Source organism: Danio rerio, chromosome 4, assembly GCF_049306965.1.
Source record: "Danio rerio strain Tuebingen ecotype United States chromosome 4, GRCz12tu, whole genome shotgun sequence".
In the NCBI taxonomy this organism is placed as follows: domain Eukaryota; kingdom Metazoa; phylum Chordata; class Actinopteri; order Cypriniformes; family Danionidae; genus Danio; species Danio rerio.
The window spans coordinates 57114673-57131006 of NC_133179.1; the positions used below are offsets into that span (position 1 = coordinate 57114673).

General features: G+C 38.8%; 2 protein-coding genes across 4 annotated transcripts in view; both read left to right on the forward strand.

The window, feature by feature from the left end:
- LOC137491103 (uncharacterized) overlaps window positions 1–16334 on the forward strand; it is a 1183352-nt gene that overhangs the window by 948226 nt on the left and 218792 nt on the right. The gene's annotated exons all lie outside the window — the stretch shown is intronic.
- On the forward strand, window positions 2328–15387 carry LOC137491076 (NACHT, LRR and PYD domains-containing protein 3-like). Of its 2 annotated transcripts, none has more exons than XM_073948241.1 (11): window positions 2328–2405; window positions 3747–3858; window positions 4644–4748; window positions 5321–5405; window positions 5922–6117; window positions 6668–8435; window positions 9144–9317; window positions 9449–9622; window positions 11801–11974; window positions 12802–12848; window positions 14220–15387. In XM_073948241.1, the coding sequence occupies exons 2-11, from the start codon at window positions 3815–3817 to the stop codon at window positions 14744–14746; spliced, it is 3294 nt and encodes a 1097-aa protein (XP_073804342.1). In that variant the 5' UTR covers window positions 2328–2405; window positions 3747–3814; the 3' UTR covers window positions 14747–15387. The 2 variants fall into 2 exon arrangements, with proteins under 2 accessions (XP_073804342.1, XP_073804341.1); XM_073948240.1 differs by having other exon boundaries at window positions 2328–2401.

Sequence of the window (16334 nt, forward strand, 5' to 3'; positions counted from 1 at the left end):
GGTTTGAAGATGATCATTATAAGTCTAGACCTGTACTTTGACTTATTGAAGTTCAAGGTGGAGAATAACTTCTCACACAAATATGTGCTCCCAAAAAGGCCAAGTCCTAGGGAAAAAAGTGGGGGAACTCACTCAAAACTTCCATTCCCTCACCTAAAAAAAAGGCGTATATATGTATAAATAAAACACCCCCACCCCACTCCAGTCACATCAGTCTGTACCAGTCTGTATCTACCTATAATATATATAAGATGCAGGCTGTAGCTAGGTAGCTAAGTGGCAGGCAGGGGCGGGAACAGCTTACCTTGGTTCTGGCCGGCGCGAGTTCCCATACACTAGATGTCGCCTGGCCTATTGTTGTCTATTGGACAGAATGCGTCAGTAGTGCCGCCATCTTGCTACAGGGTAGCGCTCCTTTGAAATGAATGAGGGACCAATGTACAGTGGAGGACTGTGGCCATCCAAAGCCAGAGATATACACATAAACACATATATCTATGATCGGGAGTTTTCCTGGATGTTAGTATGTAATTTTTTTTTCTAATAACGAAAATTATAATTTTACATCACTTTTCTACATTGATGGATCAGTGGGCATTCCTGACAAAAAACTTGTGTTTGTGTGTACAGAAATTTACTATTCACCCTCCCTGTTAAATTTGATCTAATCATGTCCTGAAACACAGCTCCTCTCCTGCTTTCACTTCTCATACTGACGGAGGGAGCCATTCACGTAATAACACTGTCTTGACAAGTGCAGTTGAATGACATTTGTCCTGGGAGCACTGTAGCAATGTGGCGGCGCTATTGACGCATGCTCAGGGTCCCTATGCGATATCTAGTGTATATATCTATGGCGAGTTCCCTCCTAACACTTCCCGCCCGTCACAGCGTCTAACAAAAGGTGCGTTCGACTTCATGCGGCGCTGCGCAGATCGATCGAAATCTGTCTTAAAGCGGTGCATTCTGGTTAGAAATGTTGTCCGGATTGATGCTGCGCCGACGCCACGTGACTGTCACATGTGACATCAAAGTACCGCGACAGCACTCCGAGATCAGACAGCAAACTCAGACCCTGCAGCTTCTGAAGAGCGACTGCAGGAGCTCTGATGACGACGCCGATATTACACGATTGGCCGAGTTCACCACATGACAAACACGTGTATTTCGGGTTTATAATTGGACAAATTCCATTTCAAAAGTTTCAAAACAAACAATTCACTTTTCACACCCTCTCTATCCTGTACACTTATTACTGCTTATTAAAAACTACAAATATTTTACTGCAGTATCATCTTTTGTTAAATAATCTGGTTATAAAGGTTAGCTTGTTTGCACAGGTTTATTTTTTTAACTTTTTTATACAGACTATTTACTGCATTCATCTCCATGAACGATTTAAATGATATATTTTAGTGTATATTTTAGTGAATAACCTAAATAAGTCTTACAGACTTTAAATAAGAAAATCATCATCATATAGGCGAAAATGAAGCTTCGGACGTCACTGATCACGTGATGATGGCAGAACGAATCAAGCTCCGGTACACTGCTTCTGGGAGATGTATCGTTTTTTAAAAACATGCTTTGAAGCCTCGGCTCACAACATCACATCACTAGTGTTACCTTATTTAAGCTCTTTGTACACAGTTTATAAGCTATATTTTAATCTTTGAATCTGATTTTTTTTAAATAATAATTACTATTTCACTCTGACAGGGTGGACATGTTAAGCTTGACAACATTTAGTTTTAAACACAACATGAGGAAAAAAAGCAAACATAAGTGTAGATAGTTACTGTGTGCACAGCAGATGTTTTCACCTCCTCTGAGGAACAGCAAATTGGGCACGAGGATGCCAATATCTCACAGATATAACATTCTAATAATGAACATCTGCGATGCATCGCATAGACATTGTTTGAATGTCTGACAAGGACGTCTATACGACGTTTTCCCGATGAGCAAACGACCTAAATAAGACGTCTCCCAGATGAAACCGCGGATGTCCAGCAGACGTCTCTGCGACGCATGTGTGCTATCTGGGAGAATGTCAAGATTAACAATACAAAAGACAAATTTTAAAAGAAGTATTTATTAGATATAATCTTACATTTACTCTGGAAATAGTAGAAGTATAGAGTATAAAGTCAAAATATGGAGGCTACAATAATTCCCCTTTATTTATTTAAGCAGCAATGTTTTCCCTTGGTTTTACAGTGTTTTTTGTTTTCCCCGTGTTTCTCTCCATGTCAGACTCCTGTTCCGCACTCCAGTCCAGCAGGTAGCGGTAAAGTGCATTTAAGTTTGACAACTGCCAAAATACTGAAGAAGTTGACAAACCGAAAGCGTCAAACGAGTTCAGATTGTGTTCCTGCAGCACAAGAGCGTCTGTACTTCTGTATGTGAGTTTAATACTTCTACATTACGCTGATTTGTGGAGATGATGAAGGGTTTATATGTGTATGAGCGTGTTTATAAGCGTGATTTATAGCACTGTCTGCTCCTGAAGCTCAAAGCCTCAAACACCGATTAAACACGGTCAAAACACGGTCATTTGAACAATATAATAGATTAATTTTATCCCTTAAAAGTGTTTGTGCTCTTCTATATCAGACTGACTCGATAATTTCACATCATGCAGCACAAAATAAACTTTAAACAGAGTCAGGAAATCGAAAGTGAAAGCAGAGCTTCCGTAAACAGAAGAGTGCGGATGATCCTTAAACTGCGTTTAACTGGTGACGTTTCACCACTAACAGTCTACTAACTAAGCAAATAACTAATTAAAATAGTAAATAGTTGTCTAAAGTGGAAGTTATCATGATAAACACGTATCAAATGATCAAATCTGAAATATCTGAGGTGTCAAATCAGGGTAAAACCAACTAACGATAATCAGTGTGTGTTTGTGTGTGTATATATATATATATATATATATATATATATATATATATATATATATATATATATATATATATATATATATATATATATACAGTTGAAGTCAGAATTATTAGCCCCCCTGAATTATTAAACCCCCTGTTTTTTTCCCCCAATTTCTGTTTAATGGAGAGAAGATTTTTTCAGCACATTTCTAAACATAATAGCTTTAACAACTTATCTCTAATAACTGATTTATTTTATCTTTGTCATGATGACAGTACACAATATTTTACTAGATATTTTTCAAGACACTTCTATACAGCTTAAAGTGACATTTAAAGGCTTAACTAGGCTAATTAGGTTAACTAGGCAGGTTAGAGTAATTAGGCAAGTTATTGTATAACAATGGTTTGTTCTGCAGGTAGTCAGAAAAAAAATTAGCTTAAAAGGGCTAATAATTTTGTCCTTTAAATGGTGTTTAGAAAATTAATAACTGCTTTTATTCTAGCCGAAATAAAACAAATAAGGCTTTCTCTAGAAGAAAAAATATTATCAGACATACTGTGAAAATTTCTTTGCTCTGTTCAACATCATTTGGGAAATATTTAAAATAGAGGAAAAAATTCAAAGGGGGGCTAATAATTTTTACTTCAACTGTATATATATATATATATATATATATATATATATATATATATATATATATATATATATATATATATATATGCAGTGAAATGACTGAAAGTCAGTTTGTGGTGTCCCTCATCATGCGGTGTGTTTGAGAGCGTTGTTGTTAGTGAAGTGAGCATTGATTGCTATAAAGTGTGCTGTTCTTCATCTCAGTATATTGTCATCTCCAGGTGATGGTCAGCGGCTGATTGTTTCCTGAAAGCTCTGCTAATGTCTGCATTGGTGTTTTAGCTGCAGTATGGCAGAGGAGCGAGTAAAGGACTCTTTCTCAGAGAAACACAGGTATTGACTCTGTTTTTTGACAACAATGCACTTATTTGTGTTGCTATTGCCTGGTCAAATGGTCAAATGGGGGAACAATTTTCTTCTTAGCTGCTTCTTGGTGAAAAATGTTGGAGAACTACTGGTTTAAAGCCTGTTGTGTAGAGGTACAACTTGTCATTTGACCGTTGGTCATCAGTTGAAGTGCGAAAATGCCTAGTTTATATGGAGTGAGAGAGACCTTTGCACTCTTGTCTTGATATGTCTGAGAATATTAAAATAAGCCCCTCAGCTGTCAGAACACAGTAAACACAGTAAGTGTATTTCTGCACACACACTATAATCTGCTCTTTCACTCTACTGAACTACATATACAATGCAGAAATTGATCAGCTCAGGCTGATCTAAAGGGTTAATGCTGACATCTGATGATCAACAGTAAAAAACTCTTTCCAACCAGCATCAATCAAGACTGCATGATCAGATGCTGACATTGCTTCATTATAGGAAGTCATTGGGGTAAAAACAGCCACAAACATAACAAAAGGGTGCTACATTTGAACAATACACACAGATTAATACAGATATACATGTTAAACTTAGTGTGTAGCTTGGTAAAGGGAATTTTTTTTATTTATTGTCTTTTCTACCTAGAGATTATATTAATGTTTTGTTTTTTATATGTAAGCCAATAATTAGTTTGCCCTTATTTAAACTGAACAAACTCATATTTGTCTGATAAACTCTTGTAAAGGAGACCGAAGTTCCTCCTGCAGTTTATTCCTCTGGTGTGTTTGTGTGTTCAGTGTGAGATCAGGATCATGTGTATCCAGCTCTGTGTCTCTGAAGAGTGACAACTCAAAAGGGAATCCACCAGAGTTCAGTGGGGAAACACCATCATCTGCTCAAAGGTATTGTGTGTTGTACATTATTGCTCACACATGGAGTGTTTTGTGTAAAGCATCAATTCAGTAGAGAGTCATTCCTGAATAAATCAGTAGTTTAAATTAATCAAATTACTTTAGTGATTCATTAAGACATTTACAGACACCTGGCATCTTATTCAGAGGATCTTTCAGTCAATATTAATATCAGATTTCTGTCAATTATTTCATTTGTGGAGCTTGAAAGATGTTTTGAAGAAGTTTATAACTGAACTGTTGTGTAAATATATCTAAATAAAGGTGAAGCTTTTGAAGGTAAATGTAGATGTGTTGTTTTGTAGCTAAAAGTGTATGTAATAATGAACTGTAAATCAAACTTTCAAAGCTACTTTCTAATAATTACTTTGTGGTTGGCAGGGCTTTCTAATGACAGAGACAATTGTCTGTGATTTCTCAGCTTAATGTAACAGAAAACTTAACTGATAAATCTGTCCACTGTCTCATTATGAGCACTACATGTATTATTTTCAGTGTTTGTAAGATATATCTGTATGTGTTTGCCTCTAAATGTTTTTTACAGTAGTTTTATTTGTTAACAGTGTTGAATATGAGTCAGCAGATTCAGGACACGACACTCACAGGAGACACAAGAGCTTCACAGACAATCTCCAGTCCATCTTCCAGGTGGGAAAACCTCATTTATTATAAACAAATAAAATAAAAATAGCTATTTAAAATATACCACTTAAAAAAAATGTAGAGCGTTTCATTTATTAAGGAATAATTGACTTCAGTTAATTGAATTCTTATAAAATTATGCACAACTGTGATACTCGTGGAGTCTCCGTTACACCTCTGTGTGCATTATTTTCTTATAAATGAACAGATTTGTCAATTATTCTGCATATCCCACCAAGTCATTTTGGTTTAATAGATGTACAAATGAGGATGGCTTCACTAAACGCTGAGTAGACTAGTCATCAATACAAAGATTAGACAGACTTCACACATGTAGTCATTCTGTAGCTGTGAAATAATGAAAATCATTCAGCATTCATAAAAGTGCTCAATGCCTGTCTGAATCTACTCCATCTGAAAACAACTGCACACCCTATAAAGCACAGTCCTGTAGTATAATGTTGTATAATGTATTTTCAATTGTTCAGTAGTTTGTGCATGTTCTCTTTTCTTCACTCATAGAATCTTGAGAGCAAAATGATCAGATTTCTGAAGAATGAACTGGAGAAATTTAAGAATATCTTACAAGAAGAAAACAGACAAGAGTTTGTAAAAGACTTTAATGAAAACAGAAGCATTATCACAGAAGCAGCTCTTGATCTCACACTCTTCTTCCTGAGAGAGATGAAGCAGGATCAAGCTGCTGATACTCTCCAGGGTAAGAGACTCATGAATAAACCCACACGAAACCTGCAGATTTTCACAGATTTTTAGCCCATCATTGAGTCTATTTATTTGCCTTTGTGCATTTTTATTTATTCAGTTTTTATTTAATTTCAGTAATATTGTTGACAAATATGAAAATGTTCGTTTGATTTATGTACAGTGCAGTTTGTAAAGTCATATTTTCTGTCCTTTAGTAGATCTGTTAAATGAGAGACGTGTGCTTTGTTTGGCAATTAAGTGAATCTAATTTGATTTGCATTGTAAAGATTACATATTGTTAAATATTATTATTTTGCAAGTTAAAAGGGTGTTATTTTTATGTATTATTTTATATATTTAGTTTTTATTTTGACAATCCCAAAGTTATGATATTCCCAAAATCATTCCACAGTAATCTGCAGATATTTTACAAAATTCTCCACAGAAATAGTAAAAAAAAATGTCTGAAAGTTCTGTCTGGCTCTACTCATGGCGATCTGTCAGACTGTCACTTACAAATAAGTCGAGACTAAATCTCTCTGTTTCTTTGCTCCTGTGTTTAGATGAGCTGTTCTTCATTAATCAGCTTAAATGTAGCCTGAAGAAGAAATATCAAAGTGTGTTTGAAGGAATTGCTCAGCAAGGAGACTCCACACTTCTGAATAACATCTACACAGATCTCTATATCACTCAGGGTGCGAGTGAACAGGTCAACACTGAACATGAGATCAGACAGATTGAAGCTGCTTCCAGACGTTATCAGTCACTAGAGATACAGGTTGAATGCAAACATTTGTTTGAAGCAGCTGAACAAGACGAGCAGATCAGAACTGTCCTGACAAAAGGAGTTGCTGGCATCGGGAAATCAGTCTCTGTGCAAAAGTTTGTTCTGGATTGGGCTGAAGGGAAAGAAAATCAAGACATCAGCTTCATATTTCCTCTTCCATTCAGAGAGATGAACTTAAAGGAGAAAGAAAGACAAAGTTTAAAAGACCTCATAACTCAGTTTTTCCCAGAGACTAAAGGACTGAACCTTATAAGAAGCACACGATTCAAAGTGCTGATCATCCTTGATGGATTGGATGAATGTCGTCTTCCTCTGAACTTTGCTGGTAATGAGATGTGTCGTGATGCATCTTCAGCAGTCTCTCTGGATGTTCTCCTGACGAACCTCATCAAGGGAAATCTGCTTCCTTCTGCTCTCATCTGGATCACCAGCAGACCAGCAGCTGCCAGTAAGATTCCTGCTGACTGTATCGACCGGCTGACAGAGATACGAGGATTCAATGATGCCCAAAAGGAGGAGTACTTCAGAAAGAGACTCACAGATCAGAATCAGGCCAGAGAAATCATTGATCACATTAAACAGTCAAAGAGTCTCTTTATTATGTGCCACATCCCAGTCTTCTGCTGGATTTCAGCCACTGTTCTCCAGAACATACTGAAACTGAAACACAGGGCTCATGCTGAAACACTGCAGGAATCTCCCAAGACTCTGACACAGATGTACACACACTTTCTCCGCTTTCAGATCCAGCAGAGCAGAAGAAAGTATGATGGAGAAAACACAGCAGATGTCTCCTGGGATCCAAACCTCATCCTTTCACTGGGGAAACTGGCCTTCCAGCAGCTGGAAAGAAACAATGTGATCTTCTATGAGAGCGATCTGAAAGACTGTGGCATTGACGTCTATAAGGCATCGGTGTACTCGGGCATGTGTACCCAGATCTTTAAGGAGGAGACGGGAATCATTCTTGGTACCATGTACTGCTTTCTTCACTTGAGCATTCAGGAGTTCATTGCAGCCCTTTATCAACATCTGATTCTAGACCGAGACAAGACACAAGCAGAAAAAAGCAGAGATAAGTCCATGATTGATTTCCTGAAGACTGCAGTGGACAAGGCTCTGGAAAGTGAGAATGGACATCTGGACCTTTACCTTCGCTTCCTTCTCGGTCTGTCACTCCAGTCTAATCGACAACTCTTGCGAGGCCTGTTGACACAGCAGGATGACAGAGACCAGAGCAAAGAGGAAATAATTGCCTACATCAAGCAGAAACTTGAAGGGAATCTGTCTCCAGAGAGATCCATCAATCTGTTCTACTGTCTGAATGAACTGAACGACCAAACTCTGCTGAAAGAGATTCAGTCTCACCTCAGTAGAGGAAGTCTGTCATCTGCTGACCTTTCACCTGCCCAGTGGTCTGCTCTGGTCTTTGTGTTGTTGACCTCAGAGGAGGAGCTGGAGGAGTTTGAGCTTCAGAAATTCCAGAGATCAGACGAGTGTCTCATCAGACTATCAGCAGTCATCAAATCCTCCAAAAGAGCTCTGTAAGTCAAAGTGTTTCTTTCTTTCATCTATGAACATTTCCTGAAATCAAATAATATAGTATATCATGTTCATGAACATGAACAATATTGATAATGTTGACACTTGAAAATGCATTGATAATTGTTTATTACTTATTATTTTAGTGTTTTTTAATAACATTCAGATTCATGTTTTGGCAGTGGTTGTTTAAGGGATAGTTTACCCAAAAGTTAATTTACGAATTTTTACTCGCCCTTGAGGGGTTATAAAACCTTTCTAAGGCTTTTGTTTCTCTTGTTAAACATTAAAAGAAGATGACTCTAGAAAGAAATCTTTACCAATGTAGGTCTATGTAGGTCAATGGTTAATGGTTTTCAGCTATCGAAAAAAAAAAAATTCTGCTAAGCAGAATAAAAAAAAAAGATCATAAAGGTTTGGGACCACTTGAGAGTGATTAAATGTTTAGGAGAAATACCTCTTAAGAAACAGCAAATAAGCCAGTAAACTACATTGTCTATTAATGGAAATTGCACACAAGTCTCTGATGGACTGAAGAGTCAACACTGTAAACTGGACACACTAAGGTCTGAGTTTAAACACCTGATTGATTGATTGATTGACTGACTAATTGATTGATTGATTGATTGATTAAATGAATGATTTTTTGTTTTGTTACATCAGGCAGATCACATTAAGTGTGGTTTTTAGTAATGTGTGTTCTTTCTCAGATTGGCCATGTGTAATCTCACTGTTCAGTGCTGTGAGAGTTTGTCTTCAGCTCTACAATCATCAAACTGTGTGCTGAGAGAGCTGGACCTGAGTAACAATGACCTGCAGGATTCAGGAATGAAGAAGCTCTCTGATGGACTGAAGAGTCAACACTGTAAACTGGACACACTGAGGTCTGAGTTTAAACCCTTGATTGATTGACTAACTGACTAATTGATTGATTGATTGATTTTTTTTGTTTTGTTACATCAGACAGATCACATTAACAGTGTGGTTTTTAGTAATGTGTGTTCTTCTTTCTCAGATTGGTCATGTGTAATCTCACTGTTCAGTGCTGTGAGAGTTTGTCTTCAGCTCTACAATCCTCAAACTGTGTGCTGAGAGAGCTGGACCTGAGTGACAATGACCTGCAGGATTCAGGAGTGAAGAAGCTCTCTGATGGACTGAAGACTGTGAACTGTAAACTGGAGACACTGAGGTAAATGATTCTCCACTCTACAATAACTACGGTCAGACAGTTTCATATTAGAGCTCTTCATGCTTGAACATGTTAACCCTGGGTGATACTAAACCCCAGATAACAGGAATTATGGTTTATCAGTGATTATGTTTCACACTGCTCATACTATACCTGTAGTTAACCCTCAGGGGTCTGAGGTGATTTTGGGACCCCTGAGATGTTTTGACATGCCCTGACATATGTGCTTATTTCAGCTGCTTATTACACAGAACTGGCCAACATGTGTTTTATTAGTATTCAGCACAAACTGAGCTACAATAATATGTGCGAAATATTGATGTACATGCTTGTGTTTTAGAAATAAATAATATGTGTGGTTAGTGGGTCTTAGAGAAACAAATGTAGCTGAAATAGGGTACAAAAACTGTACTGAATGTGCCTGAACAAGAGTTTAGAGTAAGTAAGTTAAAAGTCTTGTAATCTAGAATATTTACTGCACAATTATGTGAAAATTATTCTGTTCTCTCATTTAGAGAAAACATTACAATGATCTACATTTTGTTAAGTTTGATTTGGGTGATCTCAGCTTTATATGTGAGTGACAATGCTCATGAATAATTCACACCTGAGAGACAACAGACACTCCCCCACTCACCCATCAAGGGCAGTGTACAGCAATGTCCATCTGCAGAAGCTAGCCCAAACTCAATGCTTGTTGTATTACTGCTGTGTGACCATGTAAACCCTCTGGGTGAACAATATACAGTGCTCAGCATATATAAGTACAGCCCTCACTAATCTCTCTTTTACATTCATATTTTAATCTAACAAAATAACTCATGATAACAGTCCAACAACTAGTGCACCCAGATTTATGTGTCATAGAAAAATATTAAGTACAAAATTAAACAGAGGAAAAATCAAGAGAAGCAAAACAATGAAAGTGTTCAGCGGAAATTTTATTTTTATTTTTGCAATATTTTGCCTGGATTTAACTGTTTAATAAATGTGTTCTGTTTAAATGCAGCAGAATACACTGCCTATATTGACTAAGAAATGGAGGAAAGTCTTGATTTTCAGAATGGGCTGTCCTCCATTATGCTGAGCGCTGTATGTGACTTATACAGCCGCACATATAATATATATTTGAAATGGTGTAAAACGTGTTCGCCAAACTCTCTTGTGCATTAATCCAGCATTTAATAATCATTTCTGAATGAGTCTGAGACACTGAAGTAGAGGAATGACAAACGCTTTAAACACAAGAATAAATCAGATTTAAACATGAAAAACAATTACTGTAAATCTAAATCATATTTGAAGAGCTTTAATATAGATTTCACTAATAGTTGCAGTCTCACCAGGTTGTGTCTGTCTGTGGGTGTCGACATTCAACATTTCTGTGTGAAAGTGAAGCGCAGCAAGAACACAAATAAACATTATACCAGTGTTAATCCTGTTTCAGAGCAGAACAGTGGATCTGGAGGTGTGAAAGCAGCAGAGTTAAACGCTAAAGTCAAGCTGTTTTGTGTCCTGCTGAAGGTTTGAGCTGCTTTCATATTTGTGCAGTTTCAGTTTCTTGAAAACAAATAAAAGTCTCATGATAAAGTGTCTGAAATAATCCTGATTACTCGCTCATCTAAAACAATATCTGCTAAAGGCTGAATGTGAAGGAGAGTCAGCAGTCATGAATATTGATCAGGTGTTTCTCTCCTGACAGAATAAAAGTCCCCTAATGCAGCATCAGTGTGAATGTGACTGTGGATCAGGTGAAGAACACATGAAGAGAGCGGCTTTGTGTTTGTCTGAGCTCATTTTGTTTTAGTCCACAACAGAATCACAATATAAATGATGAAATCAGCTCATTTCCTGTTGTGTTTTATACATGACTTTAAGATGATCTTCTGAGCTCAAGTGTGTCTTCTTCCTCCTCACAGCAGACTTTACAGCTTGATGTGGTGTATTATGAACAATGTCTTTGCTCTGTACACTTCTACAGATGATGTCGAGTCCTTATTGAGTGTGTGTGAGTGTGTGTGTTTGCTGATGCGAGGGCTCGATCAATAAGGAGAGCAAATCAGGATGTGTGTGTTCATCACTGCTGTTGACATGAGCAGAAACAGCAGTCAGCTTCTTCACAACACAGAGATGTGTGATTGTCCAACTGTGTGATGTGGACTATTGCTGTGTTTGTAGATTGTCTGGCTGTATGGTGACAGAGGAAGGCTGTGGTTTTCTGTCTTCAGCTCTGACTTCAAACCCCTCACACCTGAGAGAGCTGGATCTGAGCTACAATCATCCAGGAGATTCAGGAGTCAAGCTGCTCTCTGAACAACTGGAGGATCCAAACTACACACTGGACAAACTCAAGTATGTGGAGCAGCACTGGCCTTGTGCTTTTACACTGAATGGCTTTAAAAAGACACTAGAAAGCTCTTTTGTGATCAGCTTCAGATTTCTGTGAGGGTTATGGGGTGAGGACAGACAGAAGAGACAGCTTGTAGAGTATTCCAGTCATGTCTATGAAGAGCAAATCATTGAGTGTGAAATGAATCTCCTCTGTAAATGTTGGAGTGTATTGGCTCAGTTACAGTGACATTAAGCGGGACACACTGTACAGTTTCAGCATTTGAGCTGAGCAGAGAAACTTCTTCCTTCATTTTTGCTGAAGAATCCTAAAATATCAGGTCAGGAATAGGGTTGGGGATTGAAGATGGATTCAGATTCTGGAATCAGACACTTGGATTAATGTTCAGACTCTTGTTCTGAAATCAACATCTGGATTCCTCTTCTCTGTGCACACATGTGTATTTTTCACTTGCTAATCTGTCAGGAACTTGGGCGCTGGCGAGCAGCTTTAATAATCTGAACATAGTTTAGAGATGGACTGCAACATGTGCTCAAAGGCTGCATGTGCTGAAGAACGATGGCAAAGCTAAGTGTGATCACTGTAATAAATGAATGTTGCAGCAGGGTGTCTCCATCAACATGAGCAGTATCTGCGCTCGCTTCACCAACAGCAGAGGAAAAGAACGCACTGTGTTACATTCATTGTGCATCCCGGCTCAACCAACAAGTGTTGTGTGTTTTAGCTCAAGAGTTTGGAGCGTGTAGCTGAGCAGCTCAGTGCTAGCTTTAGCTTATTAGCTGAGGGGGAAACTAAACAGCTCATTCTCTATATCTGTGTGTGTTTACAGTCTGGATCATGGAGGACCCACGAGGATTACAGCAGGACCACGCAAATGTAGGACTACACACACACACACACAGATACACACGCACACACAATAACAGACACACACTCTCTCTCTCTCTCACACACACACACACCCACACACCCACATGCACACACATACATACTCTCTCACATACACACAAACATACATACACATACCAATGACTGTAAAAAATATGGACGACGTGACAGCCCTTTTTCCCATTGAACGCCTTGAGGGCAAAACGCCTGCTTGACGGGCACAAACTGTCGCAAAAGACTGCTGAAATTGGAGCCAGACATGCGCAGAAGGATTGTCTGATGGAGCCAGAGGAGGAGCCGCGAAAATGAGCAGAGTCGAGCTTCCAATCAAACGCTTTATGTAAAATCAACTACGCCCCCCGAACTTCTCAGCATGCGTTTGCTGTCATATCAACACAAATGGATGTAATAACGTTAACAAATATGAGGGTTTTATATATTCAATCGCGCCAGCTCCGGACCACAGCGCATAACCTACTCGCGGCGTCGCGGGCTGATTCCGGCTCGCATGCGGCAGCGCTTGCTCGCTCGGCCGCCGCATCTGGCTCGATTGACTCGGGCTGGAATTGGGTAGTGAGTCCAGGCATCCGGAGTAGGTCCAGCAGAGGTAACATTAGTCAGTCTGAGCTCTAAGAGATAAGTCTCCGGCAGGCGAGAATCTAGCCGGAACTGTGTTTTGTTATCTGGGTGGCTAGGCGTGTATCAGCAAACTAATAAAGCCCGAAAAAAGCCCTGAACTTAGCGAATAAACAGTGTTCCACCAGGATCATGTATGTCAGAAACTATAGTTTACTGCTGAACTCATTTTGTCATGGTAAAATAACACAGAAATCGAATAATAACATTTCAGTCTACTTCAGTCTCCTGCCGAAGCTCAGACGCCGCGCTTTGAGAAACTGTCAATCACAGCTGTCAATCACGATGACACGCCCAGCATTAAATTACTGCTAAAAACAAACTGTTTACAAAAATGAAGATCTGCACCTATTTCAGCACAATAACCAGTGCCTTAATCGACCAGAACCATCTTTCGGGACATTTTATTGCAAGTGTAATATTTTTTTTTATTTGGGCTCAAGTCTCCTTCATTAACACGGAGGAGGCGGGCTTTATGACTTGTACTGCAGCCAGCCCCCAGGGGGCGATCTAACGGCCGAAACCTTCACTCAAACGTAGGCTTGCGGCACACTTGACACATACACTCACACAAAAAACTCACACGCGCGCGCACACGCTCTCTCTCACACACACACACACTCTTTTTCTCTCACACACACACGCTCTCTCTCTCTTACAATCACACACACACACACGCACACACACAGCTGTGGTTATAAATGTGTGTGTTCTTGTGTTCAGATGTCTGTTTCCTCACTCTGGATCCAAACACAGCAAACACTGAACTCATTCTGTCTGAGGAGAACAGAGAGGTGAAGAGTGTGAGAGAGAATCAGCCGTATCCTGATCATCCACACAGATTTAATGTCTGCTCTCAGGTGTTGTGCAGAGAGAGTGTGTGTGGACGCTGTTACTGGGAGATTGACTGGAGTGGCGATTATGGTGTGTTTATATCAGTGTCATATAAGAGCATCAAGAGGAAGGGATATGGTTATGAGTGTGTGTTTGGATGTAACGCTCAGTCCTGGAGTTTGCGCTGCTCTTCCTCCGGTTTCATATTCAGTCACAATCGCACACACACTGATCTCCCAGTGAAGGCGCTCAGCAGGAGAATAGGAGTGTTTGTGGATCACAGTGCAGGAACTCTGATCTTCTACAACATCTATAGAGACACAATGAGCCTCATCAACTCAGTCCAGACCACATTCACTGAGCTGCTCTGCCCTGGGTTTTGGGTTTTTCCTGGATCATTTGTGAAACTGAGCTGAAGACTGACAAGAGATTTACCCAAAATCCTCTGCTGGAGCAAGCAGCAGCAGTGTGTGGGTGCGTGAGTGCTAACCAGCACAATTAAGCTGTGATGCTTGTGCGAGTAACCATATAACCCTGTATTGGTGTCAGCCGACCTCGCACAAGAAGCAAATTATTACGACCTTGATGACGATTCTTCGTGAAAGACTCTACATGCCGCTGCTGTTTTGCTTTGCTTTTTGTTTTGTTTTGCTTTACATTTATTTATTTTTTTTTTTTTGCTTTACATATTACTTTGCTGACATTTATTACTTTTGGGTTTTTGCCCAGTGATTTAGTGCTTTATGTACAAAATTCTGCTTATGGGCACTGAATTTTTGGTTATTCCTTTTTATTTCTTGTCATGTGACTCGGTGTTAGTGCATTAGGTACAGACTGGCTTGATTTAAGTGCACCGGTTGTATTGGGGAGTATTCATGAGCATTTGTACATAGCCTGTAAATACTGAGAATGAAATAGTAAACTTTAACTTTTAATCTGTTTTTATCTGTAAACGTTTTAAAACAAAACCTTACTGCAGATGAATTACAGCACTGAAGCAGCGCCAAAATAAAATAATTTTTTGTTTAGCTTTTTTCCATTTACTGTTGCAGTCATGACTTTTTGATTTCTCCCATGTTTTTTACTTTACACTATCTCTCTCTCTCTCTCACACACACACACACACACACACACACACACACACACACACACACAGAGACACACACACAAACAAACCTTTAATTTAAATGTCTGTTTTTGCTGTATTTGTAAATTACTAATGCATAACAAAAATAAAATTATAATAATCTTTTGTCCACAAACGGTGCCCTCTGTTGTCAATTGACTGATTGAGAAACAGGAAGCCAATCAGCTTTCGCTAAGCGCTTAAAGACAGTCAGCTTTCTCTGAGCCACATACAGGCAGCCAATCAGCTTTCACTGATCAGCGTGCAGGTAAATATCCCGCCCATGGCGCTCAGTCTGAGGTGGAGAGTGCAGAGCTTTGCTGTTTAATTCTGCTTATGTTACGGTTGTTGTGCGTCTATTTAAAGTAAGTGTATTATACCTGACCTTTGTAGCATTCGCAGATTTGCTGCAATTATCTTGCAGGTTGAACTGCTTTATGTGCTCAATGCTATAGAAGTACAGTTGGTTTTATATTCACACATTCAGACTTTTCCCTTAATAATATAATTATATAATAATATAATAATATAAAAAAAGTATTATTTGCAAACTCCAAACAGTAAAATCATATTAGCAGCCAATGACTATCAAAGTACAACATTTTTCACAGTCAAATAAACATTGTTGATGTTGTTTTCAAGTCATAATGGCGGATGAGAAAAGCCAGATAATCTTTTAAATATTGCGTTTAATGTGTCACGAAATAAAGTTTTAACAGTTTTTCATGCAAGAATGTAGTTCTTCCAAACTCAAATCTGTGGTTTATTTATAGATAGCATGTGTAATTTTAAGCATGCTTTACCGATAGCGGAGATTCTGGCCTCCAGGGGGTGACCATCACTCATGTATGCGGCGAGCTCATGCATAATCGGCTAGG

Bases quoted from the DNA above. Each gene is read 5' to 3' on its own strand.
- LOC137491076 (XM_073948241.1), top strand. From the start codon at position 3,815: ATGGCAGAGGAGCGAGTAAAGGACTCTTTCTCAGAGAAACACAG. The intron at 3,859-4,643 runs GTATTGACTCTG...TTGTGTGTTCAG, and splicing joins TCTTTCTCAGAGAAACACAG to TGTGAGATCAGGATCATGTG. The intron at 9,318-9,448 runs GTCTGAGTTTAA...CTTCTTTCTCAG, and splicing joins TGTAAACTGGACACACTGAG to ATTGGTCATGTGTAATCTCA.